Source organism: Vidua macroura, chromosome 3 (assembly GCF_024509145.1).
Source record: "Vidua macroura isolate BioBank_ID:100142 chromosome 3, ASM2450914v1, whole genome shotgun sequence".
Lineage (NCBI taxonomy): Eukaryota > Metazoa > Chordata > Aves > Passeriformes > Viduidae > Vidua > Vidua macroura.
This window is the reverse complement of record NC_071573.1, coordinates 51688167-51714241: the sequence shown is the minus strand read 5'-3', so window position 1 is coordinate 51714241 and position 26075 is coordinate 51688167. Positions and strand designations below refer to the sequence as shown.

Here is a 26075-nt window from a genome sequence, read left to right as displayed (position 1 = left end):
AACTGTTCTCAGATATGGTCTGAGAAGAAAAATGGTTGATTGAATTTGGAGTTTTCCAAAACATCTGCTGCTTCAGTTTGATGACCCAAATGGAACATTAGAAAAAGAATTATCTCAAATTTGTAGTTCAAGAAAATAACCCTTCTTTTCTAAATAAAAAAGGCATATTTTTTCCTTATTGTAAGAGAAATGTATGAGTGGGAACATCAGTTTTGATATGAACAATTTGGTTACTGTGATTGTCTCACTGTTGACATAACACAAAATTCAACAACCTTGCAGCTCTAAAGTGGCCTTTCTTCTGCTGTACAGTGAGGATTTTTTCTTCTGTTACTGCGTTGTTTTTGTTTTAAGGAATGTGCTAAGTTTGTAAAGCAGGACTGGCTGTTATTGACACCTCCTGACAGCTGTTGAAATCACCAAGTGCAAGCCTTTGGGTTTGTAAGTTACACCAAGACTGCACCAGCTGCTACGACAGTTTCTTCCTTGCAGGTGTCAGCTATTCCATGGCACTACATTTGTCTGTGGCTTGCCAGCATAACTTTTGAGGCTGTCAGGATCTGTAGTAGCCACCTTCTGTAACAAGAGCATCTATCAACCTAGCGAAAATGCTAACCTGTAAGAAAGAATTAAAGATGACATACATCATTTTCTGAAAGCATAAGCAAACCCTCTGAACCACTGCCACCAACACACTTGAACTAGCCTCATCCTGCCCTAGGGATGAAGGGGAAGGGATTATAATGCTGTTTTGAAATACAGATCAGGGCTTTTTTGGTGCATTTGGTTTTATTAATTTTTCCCAACTCCTTTACACACCGCACCAAGTAAGTCCCATGGTTTATTATTTTAGACATGGAAAATAAGTCAAGCGGGTAGTCTGGAATGCTGGGACCTTGCAGACCTTGGCAAGCAGCTTGCAGCAACAGAGTGAGTGTGCTCTTGCATGGAGGTTTCCTCACCTAGAACAATCAGGTCTTCTCTGGTTGCTGGTTGTCCTCATTGTCCAACTGTGAGAAAAGACAGCCTTTATTCACAGTGCACATTTGAACCTTTGGGGACAGTTACTGGAAATTTTGTAGAGGTTATATATTTGCTTTCCTGAGAGCTGTTGTGGTCATTCCAGAGCACTGCAGAACGATGTGATGTAAACACACACAGACTGAGCGACTCAGCTTGTCAAAAACTCATTTAAATATAAATGCATAAAATAGAAAAAAAAACCCCAAACTGGAATATGTACGTGCTAGAAGCCCTTTTTGTGATTGCTGAATCTATAGCATTATTGACATTTCATTGTAGCTGAGGGATTACAGAGGAAGAGCTTCCCAGCTTTCCTTAAGTTTAATCCTTGCATGACATGTTTGTTAACTAGAATCCCCATGTTACCAGTCTGGATTGGACTTGGTGCTACACCGTGTGTTCACTTGCCACAAATGGAAGGTAGGGAATCCTAGGATGAGGTGAAGAGATGCAGTCCCTGTTACTTCAAGTTTCTTCCTTCATAAATTCATTGGTTTTGTGCCTCATTTGGAATCTTTTCACAAATTTTAAAGGCCATAGCAGTTCTACCTTTGTGCTGCATGCTTCAGCTGAGGTGCTTCTGTAGGAAGTTTATTTGGTGCTGCTGGTTTGCAGCATGCTCTCTTCATAAGGAGGCACTGGGTCTGGAGAGAGCTCAGTGTGAGCCTCTTCCACAGAAGTTTTCATTGTGGCCTCCTCGTATGATGGAGGCAAACACACAGACAGGAATGTGGCATCAGGGAGCAGCGTCGAGTAGTGGAAGCTCTGCTCACTGCTCCAGGGCAGCGCAGAAAGGAAATTGGACACATCGTGCTCAGGCAGAGCCTCAGGAAGGTCGATGCTGAAGATCTGCCCCTGCTGAGCGGGGCGCTGGCAACGGCGGTACAGGAAGAGCAGCAGGAATGCCAGGAAGAGCATCATGGTGGCAGGCAATATGATACACAGAAATGGTTCTATGTCGTCTTTGGTTGAACTTGTCTGTTGTCTGCTCTGTAACCAAGCAAATAGGAAGACTGTTGGATTCCTGGAGATCTCTTAATTTGAGAGCAAAACCACATTCCCCATCTCTGCCTTATGACATAGCAGTTGCTTTTCCAAATTTCTTTCTCTCTGCACTAGTATCAATCAAGCAGTATGTTTTGCAGACTCATGAATTCTACTTATTGGCCAATTAAAGCAAATTACAACCAGAGACAAAAAAACCCAGAGAAGTTGTAAAGAGTGTTGGAATTTTAGAAAACCCTGTCTCCAATGGGGAAAAAACCCCAAAAGCCTGGAAGTATACGCAATTTTGTATGACATTTTATTACTCATGGATTATAGTGGGACCAGTCAACTTTGCAGGAGATCGGTTGAGCTTTTAAAATTTGGGAGAACATTGAATTGCAGATGAAGAAGGCTGGTGATCCACCATCTGGTGTTTCTTTGTGTTTGGAAAACTGTACAAAGAACAAATATTACAACAACTAGCCCTTTCAAACAGGGCCCATTGCCTACAATACCTGTTCTAACCTCACAGGCCAGTTCCAAATAAAACACGGTGTTTTTATTGGACAGGACAGCTTGGACTGGACCTCTTGAGCTTGCTCTGCCAGTGATCCAAGAATCATTTTTCCCTGTTTGGAACTATGGAAAAAGAACTTCTGGTGTAAGAGAAATAACAGTTGTGACTGTTGTGTCAGCTTTGTTTCTGCAAAATGTAGCACAAAAGACCTCTGTCCCACAGATTTTAAATTGTGATGTAATGTTAACTGGGGTCATAAGCTATGAGAAAAAGCAATAAAGCCATTTGTGCTCTTATGCTGTATTAGATTCAGTTTTAAAATTTAGTATATTATGTTTCCAGTCTGACTCCATCTTCTAATAATTGGGTCTTATTCATAGTCTAGGGCAGAAGGAAAACCCAAACCCTATAATGCTGTTTATCAAGTCATTCCCTTTGTAAGCTCTTGACTAATGCTGTGAGGTGGCTTTCTCACATTTATATAGTGAGGCTAAACAGGTCAATGGATCAGATTTCCTTTATTTTGAGTGAAGGTGCCCATTCAGGCTAGGAGAACTTGAGTGATTGTTTCCTCAAAGGGTTTGGAAGCAGGGATGCAAACTGGCCGTTTGCAGCAAAGGCTTTGTGAAAAGAACAGTAACTCCAGAGTTTCCTTCTTAGTCTACAAAAACTTTCTGTTCTCATTCTTCCAGGAATCACAGTCATTCTTCTAGCTACAAAATCACACTGTAATCTACATTCAACTAGTTATCTACCAGTCATTTGTAACCTCTTTGCTTTGTTGTCATATTATGAAATTATTATTATGTGGCCATGCCTAAGAAAAATAAAGTAATTAGGCATTGACTCCTAACAAATAATGTAGGGAAGATTACTGCTTTTCTGTTTTTTTCCCGAAGGTATTGTGGGTCTGAAGCTAAATGCATTAAAGTTATTTTAGAATACACTGAAACCTTTGCAGATTAGCTATTAAGCTATTTTTCTCCAATGGTCTTTTACCCAAAAAAAATGCATATTAAAGAACTATTTTATATTTCTTGATACTTTTTATTAAAGATTATTATTTATTAAAGATTTTCTGGCTATAGAAGCTGTTGTCTTACCTGACCATTCTATAAGTGACAGGAAAGAACAGAATTGGAAGAAATTGTTCCAGCTGTTCTTCCAATGCAGGCATTAAATAATCTCTTAAAAATGAGGGGATTTTTTTTAAAGTTTGTTAATGCTTTTTTAGTGTGCCTTATGAGATGCATAAAACATTTCAAGAGAAAATGAGAAAAAAGCATTCAGTATTATGTTTCAGTACTCTATGTATGTGGAGACTCACTGATACTGATATGTTATCAATACTCTTACAGTAAATATTGAGAAGAGCTGAGCTTATAATGGATAGCTTTATTCCTGATCAGTGAAGAGTTTGTTTTGAAAATCAAAGTCTAAATTTTGGGTTTAATTTGTAGGAAGCAGGCTTTCATCCAGGTTAAGTGATGGTCTTAGGATCTGAGTTGTACAGTATTCTGGTGGTTTGTGAGGACAGAGAGTGAGATTGCCAGTGTTTCCTACATGAGATTAGTAAAAGGTATATAACACCCTAATTATCTTTTAAACTCAGTGCAGCTTCCCTAGAAATTTCACTGAAAAGATATTTGTGCGTTAAATAATGGCCAAGGACAGTGTATCCTTCATATGCTGGTAGAAACACAGGCAAGAATTAGGGCTGTAAGACATGGCCTCCTACAAATACTGGACTTCTGAAGGGAAGGAAAAGTTAAGCTTGATGGAAGGAATCAACAAATGGTCTTGGGTCTCAGGGAAATATACTTTGCCCCAAAGCCTTGACTGGAACCCAGAGATCTTGGGCCTTGCAATGAAGTACCTATTAAGAGAAATGTGCAAAATATATAATTGTTGGAGGGCACAGTTTGCATCTAATGGTAAAAGAATGGAAGGAGTGCAACTATTTGTAGTATGAGCTAGCTCATATGGCAACAGTCTGTGAAGTAGCCACAAAAGGACACCTTAGGGTATCAGTGGGTTACTAGCCTGAAAACTCTTCTTGTTTAAAGGCCCTCTAAGAGTAACCTATAGCACTACATCTAAAATTGCAAAATCAAGCTCTCAAACCTGAATAAATGCCAGCATTTTTGAAATCTGTAAAATCCTTAATTTGCTCTGCAACGCATATAATTTTTAATTACATTATTGTGCACAAAGTGCCTCCTGAGGGTTGTGATGGATTGCTTAGGGAAGGAGATGAACACCACAATACCTCAGGGTACCGTGTTGCAGGGTGTGTAGAGTATGCAGTGACTGAGTCAGAAGACTGTGGGAAGAGAGAGGACTGCCTGCTTGTGTGGTAAAGCAGATGTTCTCCTGGGGAGCTGTTCTTCTGTCTCTGCTACCAAATGCTCTAGGGAATGCGCAAGACAGATCAGTGGAGGTGTTTCTTGTGGGTTATTCGTTGGTTTGAGTGCCTGGGTTGAGATTCTTGGGTATGGTCTGCAGAAATTCTGCACCTCTATTGCTGTCTCTGAAGGTGAAGAGGCAGTGCCCTGAACCTGCAAGTATTTAATTTCACTGTGGGATCTGGACAAAAATTGCACAGGTTATTACAAAGCAGCCCATATTCTCATATACTCTGTAAAAAGGTCAGGTGGTTGGACTAGGTTTTCATTGCAGACCCCTTCCAACTGAACTACTCCTATTTTATCGTATTCTATTTCAAATTAACCACAATAACCAGAGTCTGGTAGCTACCTATTCTGTAATAGGTAATTATACCTATTAATAAATAGTAATGTGTGCAAAAGAAGACATAATAAATTTGTTTAGTTTGTTCTTTTGTTTCATGACTACTGTATACTTGTGGAAGAACAGTAAGTGTGTTTTACTATGATATGCAAATTAGTGGCATGTAAAGCAGATAGGATTAAGAATTAGGCAATATTATAGAATTATAAAATATGCTGAGTTAGAGGGGACTGATCAGGATCATTAAACCCAATTCCTGGCCCTGTGCAAGACACCCCAAGAGCCACACCATGTAACGTTGAGCATTGTCCAAATTATTTTTGAACTCTGTCAGGCTTGGTGCTGTGACTACTGCCCTGGGGAGCCTGTTCCAGGGCCCAAACACCCTCTGAATGAAAATGTTTTCCTCATATGCAACCTAAACCTCCCCTGACTCAGCTTCATACTTTTTCTGTATGTTAACAGGTGACAATAAAGACCAGTATTCCTCAGTCTGTGTTTCAGAGTGCTCATAACTGTTTAAACACAGGTAATCTTAAGACTTTCCTATCTGGGAGAAGTAATTTGTAGGCTACATAATGTATTATTTGAGCTGAAATAATTTTTCATAACTACTGCCCCACAGATGCCCTGAACCTATCTTTTGAACCTGAACAGGGAATTATATTTCCATTTGATGCTGCCTCCTGCCAAACATTACATGGACTGATTTTACTTTGAGATATAGTTCCAAAAGGACGATGATGGACCTCTTGTATGTATATCCATATAAATATATCAAATGTATTAGGAGACAATTAATCAATATTAGTCCCTCTTTTTTCTATAGTTTTGTTTCCATTTCTGCAATGAATGCCTAAAGGGCTACTGAAGAATGTTGCAAAGATCTTGACATAAAGAATTGGAAAATCTAATAGGCATTTAAAAAATTACACTAAAAATAGGAATCATTTTAATACAATGAATCAAAAGTCACTTTAAGAAAAAATTTGAAAGTCTAAAACTAGTTCTAAACTAGCCTAAAACTAACTTCTGCAGCTGAAGCTCTAGAACTCGAAAAGTCACCACTGTGTATAGGTATCTGGAATAGCTGCCAGAACTGGAAAATAAAAATTTCTAGAAATCAAACTCAATCTTCATTAATTGAAAGTAATACGGCTGCAGAACATATTCAAGGTAAAATTCTCTACTGTTTTACATCTGAAAGTTTCCACACCAGGCATATGAAGTGACTGACGGAATTATTAATTGACTGGTTTTGTTTGATGCTGCTTCATTGGAGATCAGCGTGCTCTGCCTGTGTCATCACAAGCATCTATTGTCAGATTTGTAAGTGACAAAAATAAGGATCTCAGTTCCAGCATGACATAAGTTACAGACACATAAATATGGGAAAATATCCATTTTAAAATAGAGAGAGGCAGAAAAGAGCATGGAAGTAAAAGGGATCATATTTCTAAAAAGTCCTGTTTTCCCAGAACTAATTCTTAGTAGGATAGTTTGGACATTGTTAGTTCTCCTCCTTTTGTTTATATATTTGTAGGGACTGAAGCAGGGGGTCAGTTTCCTCCAACCACTGAGCACATACTGGAAGGAGTAAAGCCTTTCATTAGTACTCTGTCTGCCTGTGTTTTTTGAACATGCTGAGCATGTACAGTTGCCAGCTTACAGATTATGTGACCCATATCAGTTAAGATGAGCTTTTACTTGTGCCTGTTGGTAAAGGAATAAAAGGCAGAGTGTGGCTGAGTTGTGTGGTATATCCATGATGAGTAAAGGAATGGGCTTGGAGCTGAGCTACGTGTCTAACAAAAGAGGGGTAGTATCTGCCTTGGGAGGGAATGACCTCATAATGCAAAACATGAGGAAGCTTTTGTGTGAGGATGGAAAAATTAAAGTTTATTTTGCTTACTGAAATTCCTATTGAAGTGATTGAGTTGTGCTAAGATTTATTATGTTGTTAATGATTTGCTAGCATACTTAGAATTCCATTAAATTAATTTTTGTTAATACAGCCAATATTTATACTAATATCTTTTGAAGTTGAATCAGGAAACTGATACTTCTGAAATGTTTTAAGTGGATTTGGAACAAAGTCTGCTTTGAAGTCATTAGGGTGTGGTCCCCCCATAGGTTCTTTTCCAAGCTCTATCCTGCTTCTTGAAGATTTATTACTGCTTGTAAAAAGCAAAATCCTGTAACACTGGCAAATAGAAAAACATTTTTATGTGCTTTTGTATCCATTAGTAAAGACAGGTAATTTAGAAGTGAGCCTGGATTTACACAGAATTTTCAAATACTTGTTGGAAAGTGACTCTAGTGATGCTGTTTGTTTCTCACTGTCAGATAAAAGCAGTCTCAAGGTGTGAAGACATTGCCATTGCTATTCTAACGCTGGCAACATTACCAGTGAGGCAGACTTTCTTAAAATCGTGGTGACATTTAAGGACTACTTTTTGTCCTGTTTTGACACTCCTACCCCCATTTATTTAGCAACAGTACACTTTATCTATATCGGCTGAGTAGTGTGGCCAGTTCATTTGCTAATGCAACATGCTTCGGACATGTACTGAGGAAGCGCGTGCGCCTTAAATTATTATTTTTGATCAGAGAAATCCTTTTGCTGTATCCCAGACAAAGCCAGAAAGCAGGCTGTGTTTTCATCTCTGGGGGCTACTTCCCTCCCCCCACTCGCTGCATGTGATCCTCTCTTGCAGAAGTAATCAGCACACAGCTTAGGGAACAAGAGTTCATTGCTGCCTGCGACTGACTCGCAACAGCTGCAGAAAGGCTTCACGGGACCAGATGCAAAGCGTAAACACGCCTTTAACAGAAAGGAAATCAAGGATGCGTTACACTTAAAAGAAGTAATTAAACTTCCTTACCTGCCACCCCAGCAAAATTTTTCTAGCTAATGTTTTTCTCTTCCACAAATGTGTTTAAAATGACTTAACAGCAATAAAGAAATGCTCCGACTCTATGTAATCGATCAGTACTGCTTTGATACATCCCAATACCCAGGGATTTACTCTGTGCTCTACACTGAGGCGTTACACAGACATACACACACATGCAAAGTCAAAGGACGTGCCACAGAGATGAGCAGGGGGGTACAGACCTGAAGCTCTGTTTCCAGAAGTGGCCCACCTGGTTCACTGTTTAGCCAGTCATAGTTTCCCCTGTCAGCATGTCCAAAATTTTTCAAGCTGCTGCCCAAGAGCCACCTCATGCTTTCATTAACCTGGTCTTCTGTCTTCGTGCCTCCACCTTGCTTCGCTGCTTGCAACTGCGTCTCCGCCTCCCAGCCTTGACCCAGCCAGGCTGCTTGCAGCTAATGATCTCTCTTAAACGACATCCCCTTTACAGTGGAAAAGAAAAAAAAGAAGTTAGACACCCCCTCGTCGTCAGGAAGCCAAGCAAATAGATCTCAGAGCCTCTCTCCTTTTCCAACTCAATCTCTCTGGATTTGCTTCGGTGGCCTACATTACCAGCAAAGCTGGCATCAGGTATCTGGGAGCTGGGGCTGATAGCTCTGATTGGAGCACTCCCTGCATTAGGATTATTAAAAGGGGAATTTGCATGTGAATCTAAGCCCACATGGTCATGACTCCATGTGGATAAATAACGCTCTATATTTAGTTATCTAATAAATACTATTTCCAACAAAATAAAAGAAATAAAACCCATGCTTCTATGTTGAGAGTGAAAGGGTAACTGAGGTTGCCCCCTCAGTTATACAGCACAAGGTGGAACCACAATCCAGGCAGGGTTTTGTTCCCTGTTGCTGAAGCATACAGAAAAGAAAGTGTTTTCTGAGTAGAGAGGCAAGGACACAAGGCTAAATGCTGTACTGAATTATTTAGCAGTGTTAGGATGTAGATGTTAATGATAAATCCAGAGAGAGAACTCTGCCAGGAAAGCTTTGGTCACTGTGGGAGTGTATGATTGGTTCTGGTAAGAACGAGTTGTCAGTTCAGTTAAATCAGGTTAACAGCTTTCTAGGCTACTCGTTACATGGCAGTTGTTTCCAGTGAGAAGACTCTGTTTATCCACAAAAGGAAACATGAACTTATTTTACTGATGTGTGGTAACTTCTGAAGAGAGCAGTCTTTAACCTGAGTTAAACCTTGACTCAACCTGCAACTTATGCTGCAAAGCTGCAGGTGTCTTTTGCTGCCTTGCTGTGGGCAGAGGGAAAAGCTGTTGCTAAATGTCCCTTTCAACTCTGCAACTGTTCAACTGTGGTGCACTTTTTATGATTTCTCAAGGCTTATCTCTCCAAGCAAAAGTTGTGTTTAGGACTGATGATAGAAACTTGGGGTTAGAATCTTAACCTCTTATTTCTTGCTTGGACTTTTTTTCATCAACTCTTCTTTTGGTTCACGGCTCCCAGAAAACTGCAGGTGTAGTTGGCAGTGGCAGGCTCTGCTCCTGCAGCTCCAGCAGTGGCAGTCAGCGGTGCCAGCACTTGCCATTTCTAGTGGGAGGGCCCTGCAAGAACCCATTCCAAAACTGGCTGTGATCCATGTGTCTGCAGCTTGCAGGAAGGATTCACCGTGCAGGTGAGCCATGGCTGTGGGAAAGAGAGGTGGTAGTTTGATAAATCTATCCTGTTTTGTTACTGAATTTGCCAGGTGAGCAGTGGAACAATATTGCATGAAAGGCTGGTCTTGTTGCTGAAGCAGCCACATCATTTGTTGGAAACTGAACTCTTGTTTCTGCTGAGGTGATCCTGTGTGAAGCTAGAAATCTCACCTCAGCAAAGCCTTTGCATGCTTCTGAGAAAGCTCCTCCTTTCCTCAATGCCTCACTAGTTGGAAAGCACTTTCAGAGGTGGTGAGTGTGTCCAACCACCAGGACCAGGGCAATTACACTGTGACTTATAATGTCCACTGAGAAGCCAGGTCCTAAACATGGATTAACAGGTCACAGGTCAAAATAGTAAAATATTTCTCTTGATGTCTCAACACCTTGTAAAAAAGCAAGAATAATGACCATCTTTCCCAAATCACTGTTAATACAATTAATTCCTTAAGGAGCCTTGAGACTGTGTAGCTTAAATCTATAATCTCACATGCAAGCAGGAAACATTCATATACCATCCTAATTAGGGTCTTAGTGCAGCCCCTAAGATTATTAATGCTATTTTTAAAAGCTTGCTATAAATTTGCCTAGAGACTGTGCATGAATAATGAGGAGAAGTAAAAAAATATGTCTCCTTACAGTACAAACACATGTTTGGCATCCTTAGATTCTAGCTGATGAATTTTAGCCAAGAAAAACAAGATGTGTACTTTTATGACTCACTTACCTGATTTGTCAAGTGCTGCTTTGAATACTTGACCTCTGGAAAATGTATAAGAATGATTTAACTTTGTAGAGCTGAGGCCGAATGGGGATTTGGGGAAATGCAGTGCCTTTTGTCAGGCAGGTAATTAGAATATAAAGAAATGATTGTCCCTCTGGCTTTTTATATCATCAGTGAACCCAGCAGAAAGATTAGTGAGCGTGATTGGGATATTCTCTTTCTCCTGCCAGGGGTCAGGTGTCCGTTTGCTGCACTGCCTTTGTAGAGCAGATCTGCTCTTGTGCAGAGCTGAAACAAAGCCATTCAAGACTGTGTTTGTGATGGCAAATCTGGTGTAGATTTCTGCCAGCCCTGTGGGGCTCGCAGACACTTATTTTTCCTTCTCACACGGAGTTCATAAATACCGTTGTAGCTTGAGGCATGCTGTAATGTGAAAGCTGGGGCAAAGAGGCTTGTCCTTAATTCCAAGCCCTTGGCCAGATGTCAGGCTTGCCACTTTGAAGTGTAGTCTGGGTTCAGAGACACCAGATCTTGACATGGACAAAGTGTCCTACTCTCCTCCTCCACTGGCTTTGTTCTTTGAAATAGTTTGATCTGGAAGTTGCCAGGTCAAACAATCTGGAGAAAATAGCTGACATGGAATGGCATCACTGACTTTGATTAAAGTTTGGTAAAGGTTTGTGAAACAATGCCAACATGATGTTTTTAACTAAGGCAGTGTTGGTATTATCACTCCCAATGCCCTAGCAGAGAAACAGGGAGAGACTTTCTGAGGAAGCCACTGCAGAAAATAGGCACCTCCACTGTGCTCAGTTTGAAGATCAAACTGTCTGTCATAAATTATTAATCTCTCTGATTTGCTGAGATGTTTGAGGCTTGAAGTGTAATTCTAGGCTATATTGCCACCAGTATTGGTAGGGAACACAATATCCACAGTGCCTTAGACAACCCTTCAAGTTTCTTGATACTTTCTTCCCCCAGTTTCTTTAACTGCTGCCCACAGGTGGTGGTGAAACTTCCCTGATTGAATGACTGTGATGCTGTGAGGGATGGTATGAGGGTTAATCTGAATAATGCAAAACTAGAATTTTAGTGGGTGAGGTGTTCCACTGTTAGCAGTCCTGTGTTGGCAGGTGTAGATTCCCCAGAAGTAATGGTGGTACATGATTGCTTTTGCCTATAACCAGCTGGCAGGTGCTTCTGTGTCCTTCAGGTGGGAGTGGTGTTAATTTCTGTCCATTCCCTTCTCACTTGGGAAATTAAGCAATTCTGTTTTGTACTTTTTTGGATAAATCTTCATTATATTGAGATTTTAGCTTTACTTTTACTAAACCCACTGTTACTTCAAAGGATAGAGAAAAGTTGGCATAGCTCTACCACAGTTCTGGAGAGCAGTGTTTGAGGACAGGGTGGATGTACTCACAGTCTGTAAAAACAGAGGCAGGGAGACCCTGCTACAAAATGTGTGCACACTGTCACTGCCCCTCGGAGTCGGGAGCAGCAGGAGGTGCTGCTGAGATATTGATCCCAGATCCCTGTGCTGCAGATGGGTAGCTGAAAACAAAGTCATTAGAGAGAGCGCCAGGGAGAGACCTCAGGCTGCTGCCAGAGCAGGGTTGCCTCCTACAGAATATGCCTCAAAGTTCTGTGAGTGAGATAACACCTGAAAAGCTCTGTGGTCAAGGCAGAGTGCTGGTGGCTGAGCAGTAGCCATCTGATGGATAGATAGATAGATAGCTCTGCCTAGAGCTATGGGGTTTTATTAGGAACTTTTTTGGTAACTTCTGTCAATCTATGTTTGATCCCCTTCATTTACATTTGGTCATCCTTACCCTGAATTTTTGTTTTCTCTTATTTAAGAGAAAAGTCTGCCACTTTATTTAAGACTGTATATCCACCAGCACACACTGTATGACACTTCATTCCTATTTAGCCAAAATATAGAAACTCTTTGTTTTAGTGGGAAGGGAGTGGGGGAGGGGTTGGTGTTGTGGTTGGGTTTCTGGTGATTTGGGTTATTTTCAGCATTTCTGAAGGGCTAACTGACCACATTATGCTTTAGGTTGCATTTGCTTTTAAAAGTGTTGCCATAAGCTTAGTGAGAAATTAAGCATTTTGCTACTTTATAAGGATGATATTCTAAAAAGAAACAATTTTGGGTGGTGTGGCTGCAGTCAGGTCAAGCTCCACACTCTCCCTTTTGTACACTTTCATTATCAATATTGTTCATTTTCTTGTCTCATTGCTGTTTCTAGTAAATAGTTCTTATCTCAACCCGTAATCCAAACCCAAAGACAACCCATAATCTTTGCCTTTTGTGGGTCCAATTCTCCTCTCAAATCCTCTGAGAGGGAAGAGGAAAAGGGGGTAGGTGAGCAAGTGGTGTGGAGTTCAGAGTTTCAGTGGGAAGCACTAAACTGGGGAGTACCATTCCTAAACCATGACACCAATTTAAGGAAATAAACTTCTAAGGAGAAATGTGAATGTGTGGCTAACCTTCAGGTGAGTTTTTAAAAATAAACTTTTAAGATTTACCTTGCTCATTGTATTTGAGGTTGCTTACCCTGATGGTTGACCTTGTGTAGTGCTGGGCAGGCCTTAGATACTGAACTCTCAACATATCTGTATATCTCACATAGTGGTGTGTTCAATTTTTTGTTCAAACTGATGCAATATTCTGCTACAATATTGTGAATCTCTGAATGATATCTCTTGAGACTGTATCCAAGTACAGCAATCCCTGTGTCACTACTTGTTGCTAACACAGTAGATTTTATACAAAAGAATGATCATATCTTTATATAGCCTGATTTGGCTGGTATCATCTGCTGCCAAAAATCTATTCTCTAGATTCCAAAGGAATTATTCTTTCTGATATTGTTGCTTAGAACCACTCTCAGGAGAGCACTGTTGGAGAAGCAATAGCTCTTCTAGCTTCTAAAACTAGCTCAGTTCTTCATCAGAGTGGAAAAAAATGCAAATTAACTTACAAGTCCTTGGCCATCCCTTTAAAGCCAGGTGCAGCTCCAGAGCAGAACTGTAGTTATTAACATACCCTCTTACATGTTACTGTCTCTGATTACAGACTTGGAGAGGCCCTGATATTGCCCATCATTAGCAATTAATCTGTAACGCTTCATTTGCCATTATTTAAATGCTTTAAACTTTTGAAAAATCAGGATACACTTGTTCAGTGTTGTATTCAGTTGTTGAGGCCTTTGGCAGGTGGGAAACTGTCTGTGGACTTCTGAATCCATATGAACTGTATTATTTAACAGAACATCAACTGAGAGGCTTTGAGTAATTTTGTACTGTTTTGCTTGAAATCAAACACGTTTTCTGTACAGTTCCAATTCAGACCTCACATCCTGAAGTTTAATTTCCTGATTTGAACCTAAAGACTTTTACTTCAAACTTATGGAGAAGATACAGTCTCCTGCAACCTGTAGAAAAAAAGTTTGCTATAGGAATGAAATATATTAAGAAAATCTTGTATATAAAAAAGGCCCCAAATCTGCAGAAGTGAGAACAACTTTGTTTTCTCAAGTGCACTTGTTAATGGCTCAACTGGCCAGCAAAATTGCAGTCAAGCCTAGGTTTTAGGGTATGAGCCTTGTTACACAAAGGCAGGTCAGTTAGCCTTAAATGCATGATAATAAATGTTAATAAATACTAATAAAGCAGAGCTGATGGCATGCATGGACAGCAGCATACCTGAAGGGGCAGAGAAAAGGGAAAACTTCTCCCCACCAGTCAGGTGGGAAGTGAGGGACTCCCAGGCAGGTGCCCTCCTCCTTGGGGTGTCCTGTTGGTGCAGCAGGTGCTGTGTGACGCTGCTGAGTGTGACTCTGTGGCAGCTGCTCAAACTCCCCTTGGCGTCAGCTTTATAACTAACAGGCCAGGTTTTCAGTTAGGAAATGCAAGCTGCAGCCCAAGAATGATATGCTGATGTTAAGGTGTACAGACGTATGTGGAAGTGCCTTCTGCAGTAAGCTGATGTTAAGGTGAGGGATTGTACGAGAAGGGTCAAAACAGCAGCAAAATGTAGAGAAGATTCTGCTCTGGGGCTTGGTGTGGTTGAATGGATGATCTGACCAGTTCTTCCATATGTGCAGTCCTTAATTCAGGAGACTATATTGTCATTTGAGAGAGTATTGAGAAAATATCCACTGCAGTGACCCACTTCTGGATAGGGAATGGGAAGAGGGTGTCTGTCCCGTGGTGCATTCCAGGTCAGCCTGCATGGGCTGCATTGATGCTGCATGCAAAATGTTGTTCCTGTGTGGAGCTTCAGGGTCACTCAGACTTGTACAGAGGGGAAAGCCTAAGGCCAGGCTGATTAAATGTGGATTTTCTCTTTGACGGAAAAGTAGATTTTGCTTGGGGCAGTCGTGGGCAAAGGGAATCATAATGAAAAGAACATCTGAGGTAGTTATTTCATTCTGCTGCAAGATGGGGATCCTCTCACCCCTTTTCCAGGCATATCCTCCTCACACTCTGTGTCAAGTGAGTTGGTGTGTTAACAGCAGGAGCAGCCAGCTGGCTGCTAAGGGGCAATGGGGCCTGTAGGGGTGAGCATTTACAATGCGCCCAGCTTGTAAGGGCAGCTCTAGGCCTGACTGGTTAGAGGCATTTACGTTCTGGTGTTGCTCTTCAGGGTTTAGGGGTTTTTAAGCTTTATTTGACTCCAACCATTACTTTTTGTATGTGCAGGGTGTAACCTTCTTGAGAAGGATGCTTGTCCAGCCAGACTGGCTTGGTTTCATGGCTCAGACTCTTTAAAAGAGACACTCAAATTGATGTCATTTGGCACTTGTGCCTTGTCCCAGGCTGCTCTTTCTCATCCTGTTTTTCTTCTGCAGTCACTGCAGATCTCTGATGTTGTCTAGAACAACACAGCATACCCTATATACCCCACAATCCCAACAGACCCTCAATAGTGGTCATCCTTCTTGCCCTACTCTCAGCACAGTTCTACCTAAAAAAATGAAAATGTGTGAGAAAAAATTAGCAAACTACATTAAAATATTTCCTTTTTTTTTTTTTTTTTAACCTTCATGCCTGGCATTGCAAACTAATAATCTTTATTCTCTTGGGTTTGGGGCTGGTCACAAGGGCCTGCATTGAGATATTCAATTATTTAGTGTCCTTTTAAAAGAAAAGGTAATGTAAGCAAGAGAGATGTAAGATCTGCTCTGGTGACCAACCCTGCAGCTGGAATTTCAAGAGAACATTTTTGTCAGGGCCCTTGTGCTTGTGATGCCACCATTGTAATTCTACCCAGAAACCAATCCCCTGTTTTCTCAAGGGATGATGAATTGTTTTTGCAAGTAAGCAAACCAACCAAGAGCCTTGTCACCTTCCTCTCCTCACATGAGTTACTGCAATACCTTTTCAAAACCATTATTCACTTTCTCATTATGTTTGACAATATTGTTTCTCAGGCTTGAAGATTTGTCTTTTTTGACCTCCTAGGCAAAATTACTTATAGGGATAGATTTCAGTACAGCATCTTACCCAGTTTTATTTTGATCTCTTGCTCTCCCTGTAATCTTTGGAACAAAGAACTTCATTTGAAATACAAGGTGGTCAGCTGGGAATATAATGTAACATATAAAAACATAGTAAATAATTTATAAATGCTAGGCAGAAAAGTATTCCACATTATTTTAAGTAATTTTGTTTGACTGTGGTAGGGAATGAACATAACAAGAGATCAGAAGTGGTCACACTAACCACAGTGAAGAAAAATATTTCATGTTGGGCATATTTTCTCAGAGCTGGCAAACCAGAAGTATTGTCTCTCCTTTGTGGATACATATTTCCCAGCAATTACAGGGTCAGCAAAGGTACAAATCTCTTGTAAAAGCAAAACAAAAAGTCATCAAGATTTATTACTATGAATTTCTATCAGGAGTCAGAAAAATGTTGGCTAATATTTTGGGTTCTGGTGGTTTTTTGTTTTTTTTTTCCCTTCAGTATAAGAGTAGGACCTAGCTGACCTGTGTTCTGATTTATTTTGGATTCTGTTGAGTTTTGAAATCTGGATACTGACTGCACTCTTCTAGCACTCTGTGTCATGCATTTGGATAAAGACTTCAATTTGTGTTTGTTTACAGTGATATTAGATGTTAAGAGGTTTATCCTGATGCCAGCTTCTTTGCCAGAAGCTCCAAAATCAGAGATCACCCTGTATTTCACATTGCTCTGTGGACAGAATCCTGGCCGTGTTCTACTTCTTCTTTCAACTTCTGCCATAGGTTTGCTCAGTGATCAAAAGGTTTCTTCATCTGGAAAACTGATTAGGAAGTATCTGGCCTGGGGAGACCATGCTTCCAGCAGGCTTACTGAAAATACTGTCCCATTTTAATCTGAGTGCTTAGGGGTACGGATGTGACAGTGGTCTCCTATGCAACCCTACTGTGCATTACCTGTTACATCCAAAGTGTGTTTCCCTTTTGTCTTGTACCCACTGGTATCTCTAGTTTGCCTTTCTGTACCCCTCCTATAAACAATCTTCGCTGCTGGCTTTTTTTTTTTTTTTTTTTTTTTTTCCCTCTCTTGCCAAATTATCTCACAGATCTACAACTTTGGGATAAGCAAGAGGCCAGAGCATGTGTTTAGATACTTTGGGCTGTTTTGAGGTCAAGGAAAATTTTTTACTTGCTTGGTTGTTCATCCCACCTGTAAAATGATAATAGTGACACTGGGGACTCCTTTGGCACCCTGACAAAAAATAAAAATTAGTTATTAAGAAACAGTCTGGCTTGGTATCAGGGGAGCTTTTAACATTTAGTTTAACACAGATTAACACTGTGTAGCCAGTGATAAACCTAGATTGTGAAAACATGAATGAGTTTAGTGAACCCACTGAAGTGAAGAGGATGTCTGAAATTCAATGGCGTGCCTGTTTAGTCCCTTTTAAAATTTCCTTTATTGCTTTTTGAAGTATTTGTTGACAGCTGTTTTCTTTGGTAAGTGTTCTTAACACTCTGCTCCTCGACAGAAGAACAAGACCAAGTGTCTTCTAGGTAAGTCTAGTGGCAGCAGAAGCCATGCTAGCCTGACCCCAGCATTAGTGGGAAGGCAACTGGGAATTTGTACATGTAAGGAGTGAGTGGAATAGTGGAGCATTACTTTCTTTATTTACTCTCTAGCTGTTTCACATTACTGAATGCTGTTTAGGAGGAAATGAAAATCTTTCTAATGGGATCTAAATGAGATGTGTGGAGCAGCAGAAGGTAGTTCCCTGGAATGAAATTAGATCTGACGGTTGGGATTTAACACACTCTCTTTTGCCAGAAGTGTGTAAGATTATTAAAGCATCACAAACCTCATTTGGTCACTTTGTAATCTGTTCTTAACCTTCATGCTGATGAGGCTGTTATGTAACAACCAGTGAAGGCCAGACCTTATGGTCCTTCAGTGTATGGGAGCCCATGCCCAGAGACCCCAGTGGGGCCAGGTGGAAAGCTGGCTGCATTTTCCCTCTTGAGATTATGTGGAAAACTTGCTTTTGGGCTGTGGGTAGCATCCTTGACCACAGAGAGGTGTATCCTAACGTTTACTGTATGATGCTATGTCTTGTCACTGAAACACTCCTGCTTTTAGGAAGCCCATGGCAATTCTCTTGACAGGGACACTGGCAAACCCATTCTCCTTCGGTACCTAAATTTTAGCTGCATACAGAAGCAGGGGTGACTGCTGTAAAGAAAGTGTTTATTATTTTCATTAAATTAAAGGTTTTTCTTCAACAGGAGCATTCTTTGGTTTGACTTTAATCAAAAGAGGGATGTAGGTGACAGGGAGAACCCTTGCTGAGCTCTCATTTTAGTAGAATGAAACACTGCAGCGTCCATGCACTTGTTTACTGGGAACACCTGATGAGTGCTATCTAAACTGTCTGTGCTCAGGGAATACCCAGCTTAAAAACCCAACAGAAGTCTGGCTGTGAACGAGAGCTCTGAGAAACCCATCTCTAATGAAATCAGAGCCAACAGTATTCTCCTCATTTAAGGGAGAATACTGGAGGAGGAGAGAGAAATGTTTCACCTGTCTAGATGCATCAAAATTCTGCACGGCATATACTTGCACCTTTAACTATCTCAGTAGCTTCATTCTTCTCCACCCCACAAACTCAGACTCTGGCTAGAAGTGCTGTAGGAGTAATTTGTCAGTGTTTAGATCTCAGTTCCCATCAAAAACACATAGCAGTTCAGAGTAACTAAATTCCCAAGGTCATCCATGAAAATTGCAGTTCCTGCTATTACATACCAAGTATTTCAGGCCCTTTCTCTGCTCTATTCCTTTGCTTCATCAGGAACTGTACAATAACTTTCATTAGACAAAACCAAAGCATAATTTATTTTGCATTTGCATCTTTATTCTACAACACAAGCAACATAAATAGTTTATACTTTTTGTTTTAAAATATTTCCATTTCAGAATTCAGTCAGAATAAAATATACACAAAATACAATTTGCAAGCCAGCTGACAGTGACTGCCCGACCACTGGACACCCAAGGACCATACAAAGCTAGCGGCACAATAGGACATGGTGGACACGGGGAAGTGTTCTTCTGAAGAAGAGCAAAAAGGTAGAGGGAGGAAACATGGATGAGACCAAGGAAATAGGAAATAGGAATGAACTCACCAGAAGGTAAACCCAATGTAAGCACTTGTTTGACAAGGTAATTTACAGTCTCTCTTAAGAAGTACTATTGGCTCCTCTTGAATATACAGCTAGAGAGATTAAGTCCTGGGAATCACGTTTTGTGGTAAAATGCTTCCTCTGGCAGCCATCATCATGGAAATAAAATTTGATTTTTTTTTTTTTTTTTTTTTTTTTTTTAATTTTCAAACAGAAAAGACTTAGATCTTTGGTGAAATGGAGTGTCCACTCCCTTTGGCTTACTTTCAGTTCTAATTGAAGGGCCTATAGAAGTATGTTTGCAGTCTCACAAAAATGACAAAAGTGGGGGAGGGGAAAGTGGCAGAGAAGAGGAAGTGGGGGAAACTGAAAGAAGGTTCTTGCTGTTGTCATTGCACACCTCAATCCCGTGCTCCCATCTGCTCTAGCAAACAGTGTGTGCTACAGGGCTCTGTCACCACCATGCTCTGCCCTTCCTGGCTGTTCTCCCTTTGGTATCCAGTCCTGTCTTCCTCTGCAGAGTGGGGGGCTCAGGTGTCACAGCCTGATTGTGGAGGAGATATTTGTCCCTTGCTTGAATTTGTGTACCTGTGCCTGTCTGCCAGCTCAGCTCTCTCACTGCAGCTTGCTGCTTGTGGAACTGTGGCACTTCACCACAGCCCAGATGGACCAAATGCATGGACAGGAAACAGGGCCCTGATGCTCCATGGGAGTCAGACAAAATTTACTGAAGTACATAAACTGCCTTTTGAAAAGTGGGATGTTGGGGTAAAATGATTGAATAGATCCTGTTGCCATGTTTCTTAACCAAAAATGCTTTCCATAAACTCAGCTCCCTGATTCAGTGTGGCAGTGTAGACTATGCAAACCTCAACTTGTGATTTTGCCAAAAATTGGAATTTGAGGGATCTGGTTCCACAGGCGAGCTCATTATTGCATTAATCCAGGATCATACAGCATAGCTCTACTAATATCTGCAGAATTAGGGCATTTCTTCTTCCCTCTGCTTTTAGTTTTCAGCTTGGAGACCTCGGAGCACTAAGTGAAAAAACTGATGTAGACACACGTAGGCCATGTGTATTTTCATTTTTTCTTTTTAAAAAGCCAGCACTACTGGTTTTTTAAATGTTTGGCCAAAACTGTTTGTTTCGTATCGTATTAGTGTCACACATAAAGTATGCATTCTGAAGGGATTAGTGGAAATGACTTCTTCCTTGCTGTTGTACAACTTCTGGAGTCCCTGGCATGTTGCTGGTGAGGGCTGCTGAGACCCTCTGGTGATATCCCTATAGAAGCTCTGCTCAAATTAGGGAGGCTCAGTGAAGAGGGATTGCTAGCTGCCAGATGCTTTTATCTACATTGCATAAAATCCAACATTTGTGCTTCTGTGCTGTGGTAAATTGGTCCTTTACACTGAAAGAAAAGAAACTTCTTTTGGTAAATTGATGGTATCATCTTACTTCTTGAACAATTGTGGAATGATCAGCAACTGGAAAAAACCTATTTCATGTCATATACCATGATGAGACCAGTATACAGGTCTTCCCATAAATTACTGTGACTGGAGTAATGAGTAAATAGCCTGCTTAGACACATCTTAATATAAAAGGGTGGGGTGGGGGGTGGAAAGGAAGCATTTCACTTCTTTTGTGAATTAAAACAATTTAGCACTGAGAAATGGCATTTCTAAAATGGATTGCTGAAGATGACAACAGCCAAACCACATGCACAATTTCTCAACAGTCTTCTGTGCACATGAGCTAGGTCAAAAATAAATCACTTTGGCTTGCTGGATCTGTGCAAAAGTGAGGGTTCTAGTTTTGCAGCAGAGGGTTGTGTGGGACTGTGTGCTGGTTCCCTTGGATTTTTCAAGCAGGAGGTATATGGAGGACAGCAGCAGAGAGGGTGACACAAAAAACTTTAGAGGACTCCCCCTTTCCTGAGAACTTGTGAACCCCTATGTAGAGATTGAAGAATTCAAGGACTGAATCCTGAGTTTTAAAGATCCCTAGCTACTTAACTTCCATTGATTTTGACAGCTTCAGCATTCTGAGTGTGGGCCCAAGCTGTGAAGAAAGGTACAAAGTAGAAGCAGAACATGGAGCTGGACTCTGCTTTCTAACTTGTTTGCCACTTGGTTTCATGCCAGTGCTGTGCTGGGCTCTGCAGTGTTGATATCAATATTGAGATGCTGCTATATAAAGTACAGGTGAAGATCGCACATTGTACTTAGAGGTGGGGGGTTTTATCTTTGCTGAGTGAGGATTTGTCAGTGAATTTTACATAAAGGTTTAAGTTTTAAACAGAACTTGAAGCTCAAACTGAAAGGGAAAGCACCTTACGAGTCACAGGTGTAAACTGTGCATGGCCTTGACATGAGCAAGCCACAGCGCAGATGACAGAAATTTTTCATCTGTGAGGAGGCAAAAGCTGTGTTGCCTGTGCTGGGAGTTGTACAAGGAAAGTATTCCCAGGTCTGTGCAGATGGTTTGCTCAAGGTTCAACTGTTTGGTTCAACAGTAAAGCTGCCAGTATTCTGCCATACACGAGGTTATAGAGCTAACAGTAAGGATTTGAATGGGATACACGTGTGAATACACACGTGGATACAAGGACTACTACTGCTACTGACTGAGGTGCTTCCTCATTCACAAGCAGAAAGCAGAAAAGCCACTGTAGCATGGACATGATTGGGGTGTGCAGTGTATGGAATTCCCCCTCTGAAGCTTAGGACAGGCTGATGCCAGCCCTCTTTTCCTGGGACTGTTCTGGCAGACATCTCCTTTGGGCTAAAAGCTTGCTTTATGAGGTCTGAAGGTATCATGCTGGCAGTCATGAGCCATGAAACAGGCCACACAGGACCTATGAAATGGTGATATCACACATTTTTTATTCTACCTCTTTGGGGCTTACTGATGTCTATAGCTAAACTAGCAGAAAAGGTGCTGAGAATCTGATGAACCAACTGATTTTTATTTATGTTTTTAAGGTGCATCAGAAAGCTTTTGCTTCTATATCTCATGGTTGTGGTTACTGAAGTGGCCATGGGCTGCTCTCCTTACCTGGTTAGCATTTTATACACACATGGAAAAGGAAGAGCAGCACATGCTGAACTTTGCTCTGTAAATTGCTCTGTAAATAATTGCTGCTTCAAATATTCCTTCTCCCCTCCTTCTAAATTACATTTCTGGAATTATTCAAAGTTACTTATAACCTTTTAGGGAGGGCTCTTAATGAGTAGAGGCACTGAGGGTGACAATGGGCACTTAGTGCATAATTTGAAGGACAAAGTTCAAAACAGGCCAACAGCAACATAGCAAATGTACTTGTCCTCATTTCCCAATGTGGTATTTGTAGTGTAAATAGTTAAAATGAAATTACATTTTAGGTCAAGATGGTGGCTAATCAGGTTATACTGTGTTCATGAGTTTGAGGAAGGTGGTGGTAATGGTATTGACACTCCTAAAGCTTTTCTTTCTGATTTACAGAAGGATTTTGTATTGCAACCACAATACAACCATGGTGTTTCCTAGATTCTAGGACCTCTTCTGTAGTCCTGAATGATTTCACTAGTACTGCTATAAATTTATTTCCCCTACATAATGTAGGGATTTGCTTTAGTTTTAGATCAGTACAGCAAGGACCTGCATCCATTCAATGCATTTATAATGAAAACCATCAGAGTTGGCTGCTTTGAATATTGTTTATTATTCTGATTTCTGTTGTTGCCTAATAAATGTACTGTATAAATGCTAAATAAAAACTTTAACAAAAAATGTAACCACACTTTCACTCTACCTAAAGATGTATAAGAAAGACATGGCAACAGAAATCAAACTATGCTACTACTTTCCCAGATACCAAAGCATAATCTAACCTGTCCCTGAGGAAGTATTAAGACTGTTGGGAGAAAATTGACAATTGAAAACATTGTTAAATTAGTAATTCATAAAGTTGGATTAGGTCATACAAAAGAGCTGGTTTTGCAGAATTTTTATGTCCTTTAAACAATTTAGCAAAAGGAACTTTATTTATAAAGAGAAACAGCATGACTGGCACTACAGAAAGTTACAGGACAAATACTCCCTGCACAAGACTAGCAGGTGACAAATGGGAAGTAGGCAATGGAGGGAAAAGGCAGGAGGGTAGTGTCAGACTCTTTGTAAACAAAGCAGCTTGGGAGATGGCTGTTCAGTGGAGCTTCTTGGCTCCCTCTGTTTTTCCAGGTTTAAGATGCAAAAAGCAGTTGCTTTTGCAAAATCCAGGCCTTACATAAAGGGATGATATTCTTAGGATGTTTTGGAGCAGGGACTGAAGCTGTATATTTAGTTGGCATGCATATTTTAAAAGCCTTGGGAGAACAGCATTAAGGGTCACCCAAAATTAAAATCAACAAATTTTCAACAAATGATATCACATGGGAGTATGAGATGAAATGTCCCAACAGCTGTGACATAACTTGTGCAGCAAGGTAACACCTTGCTTTGTATAGTGTGAAAAGCATCACATATGCATTCGACAACACAATAGTCAATCCTTCCCCTTCTCCTCCCTCTTATTAATAACAGCAAATTGCGGTAGTCCCAATAGGAGTGCTGCATGGAGAGGGGATGTACCTCCATGAGGATCTGCCCTTTTCTATTTACACCAGCAGACAAGAAATGAGAGAGAAACAGGAAATATACCTCCCTTTCATACCATTTTCCATCTTGCTTCAGCTCCAAGTGGAGTGATAGGCTACATTTAATGAAGGTGATAAGGTTGTTCCTGGCTACAGCAGCTCTACATAAGCAAACATAAATTTCCAGTAGAATAATAGCTGCAGTGGTGCTTAAACTGGAACACTTTACCCTGCTTAGTTGAATGCTGGATACTGGCACATGCTGGTATTTGCTGTGGTGTGTCTTCCCCACAGCTTCACAGGAAAGAGCAAAACAAACTTCCCTTTTGCCCTTAGAGGGAATTAGACATGTGGCAAAATGCTCAGCTGTAGGCATAGGTGAAGAGGCAGCCAGGGTGGTGCTGCAGAGAGGGCAGCTTGACAGTGCCATTTCTCTTCGAGCAATACTCCATAAGAGCAACAAAAGGATCCACTTTCCACTTTCTCTAAGGAGCGACACATTTAGTTACTACAACAATCTTGGCTACCCTCTCTCATGCCAATTTTTGAAGGGAAGATGTTACCCTAAAAAATGTAATCTTCTTACTTGTCCTATAACCCCACCTTTTCACTGACTTGGATTTATTTATTTATTTTCTAAGTTAAATAGGTTTACTGACCTGGTTTGACACCCACATGACAGTTGCACTCACAGCTAATTCCAAGTGTGGAAGTTCTGCTGCAGTTTCTGGTGGCTCTCACTGCTGCAAATTTGAATTAAAATGAAGGCTATGAAATGCACCTCTTCTGGTAGGAGCTTAATCTAGGGACAGGTCCTGGGGCCATGCCAAATCTTCTAAACGTGCTTTGCCTCCTTTGCTGGTGTGAGTGAGGGACACAATCTCAGGTGGACAGACAATATAAATTGACAAGCTCATTGTTTTCTTAATTTCTCACCAACAAATAGGCAATTAATGAACCCCAAGTACTTCTTTGCTGTATACCTTGAATGTCTTCTGCTTTTTGCAACAGAACACAGCTTGGTTTAAATGATGATATCGTAAACTCGGCCCACTCTTCCCAGCCATTCCCGTACTGCCTGGCGGACACGGATATCTGTCACGTGGCAAGTCAGCTGGCTGATACAGGGAAACACTGCTGGCTGCAGGGCTGTGAAGGTTTGGTCTGGCAGAGCCTGAATCTGGTTGAGAACTGTCAACACCATGTTGGTCCATGCCTATGAAGAAATTGGATTTAAAAAAAACCTCTTTAGAAGACTTTTCTAAATAGGTGAGCCCAGTGGTTGAGGCAGAAAATAAGGTATCTGGTAGCTGCAGCCTCATGAAGCAGACTGAGTAATGCCAGCATATTAATTTAATGTTCCTAAATCACTTGACTTTGTATTGCAGGTATCATGCTCACCCTTTCCTTTTTTTTGTCTCATGGTGAACAAAATCTGTCAAGTTTAATGCTTTCACTGATTTGTTCACTTGGACACACAAACAGCAAGCTTCTGTTTAGCAAAAGAACCCATTATTTTTCTCTGGAATTAAAAAACCCCATTCTTAAGTACAAAAGCAACGTGACGTGCAGCATGGCATTTTCAAAAGCCTTCGGTGGGCTACAGCCCATAACAGTAAGCAATGAGTTTCCTGTAGGTTGTCAGTTCTCAGGATTAAGGGCAGCTATGGCCCCAGTTATAGAAGCACTCTTGAAAGTGTCATGCCTGATGACACTTCCCTGAAGACTGGCTGTCGTGATTTGACATGGAAGTGAATTTTTTCCAGGAAGTTGGGTCAAACCAATCAGTGGTCAGGTTTGGATATTGGCACCTGGAGTGACCACTGAAAGTATGGACACGCCTCTGAGAACACAGGGGGTTAAAAGCAAGAACTCCCAGGAGAACTGTCTCTTTTGGTTCCGGTCGTCAGAGAGTGCAGACCTCCCCTGCCCAGCCACGGGCTGGGTGGGGGAGGGGAAGCCACGCGGCCTTGTCCGGGTAGGCCGAGGGGCTGAGGGTCTGGAACCGAGCCAGCTCCTGTGGACGGAAGGGTGGAGAGGAGCGGAGATGCCTTTGTTCCCCCGCCCCCCAAGAGGGAAAGAGACAGAGAGCCTGGCAGCACCTGGAAATTTGCCGGCAGAGGAGAAGGAGAAGGGGGGTGGATGGTGCCCAGCGTGGGAGGCGGAACACCGGACTGAGATATCAGCCGTCCAAGGAGTCTGAACGTTTAACCCTTT

The 26075-nt window shown here is 41.2% G+C and overlaps 2 protein-coding genes across 6 annotated transcripts in view; both read right to left on the bottom strand.

Moving 5' to 3' along the window:
• Positions 1-806: 806 nt before the first annotated feature.
• SMIM28 (small integral membrane protein 28) lies at positions 807-24594 on the bottom strand. 2 transcript variants are annotated; one of them, XM_053973047.1, is made up of 4 exons: positions 24518-24594; positions 17271-17312; positions 8397-8636; positions 807-2013 (listed from the first exon to the last, which is right to left on the bottom strand). In XM_053973047.1, the coding sequence occupies exons 3-4, from the start codon at positions 8505-8507 to the stop codon at positions 1615-1617; spliced, it is 510 nt and encodes a 169-aa protein (XP_053829022.1). In that variant the 5' UTR covers positions 8508-8636; positions 17271-17312; positions 24518-24594; the 3' UTR covers positions 807-1614. The 2 variants fall into 2 exon arrangements, with proteins under 2 accessions (XP_053829022.1, XP_053829023.1); XM_053973048.1 differs by lacking the exons at positions 17271-17312; positions 24518-24594 and adding an exon at positions 9613-9658.
• The window catches only part of ARFGEF3 (ARFGEF family member 3), an 88281-nt gene continuing 81153 nt past the window's right edge, over positions 18948-26075 (bottom strand). For all 4 annotated transcript variants that reach the window (XM_053973043.1, XM_053973044.1, XM_053973045.1 and 1 more), the window contains one exon: positions 18948-25074. In XM_053973043.1, coding sequence (XP_053829018.1) covers positions 24883-25074 — 192 coding nt within the window. In that variant the 3' untranslated portion in view covers positions 18948-24882. The remainder of the gene's footprint in view (positions 25075-26075) is intronic.

Coding starts and splice junctions, on each gene's coding strand:
- SMIM28 (XM_053973047.1), bottom strand. CDS start 8,507: ATGAGGTGGCTCTTGGGCAGCAGCTTGAAAAATTTTGGACATGCTGAC. Junction 2,014..8,396: donor TTCTGGAAACAGAGCTTCAG/GTCTGTACCCCC, acceptor GCTTGGTTACAG/AGCAGACAACAGACAAGTTC.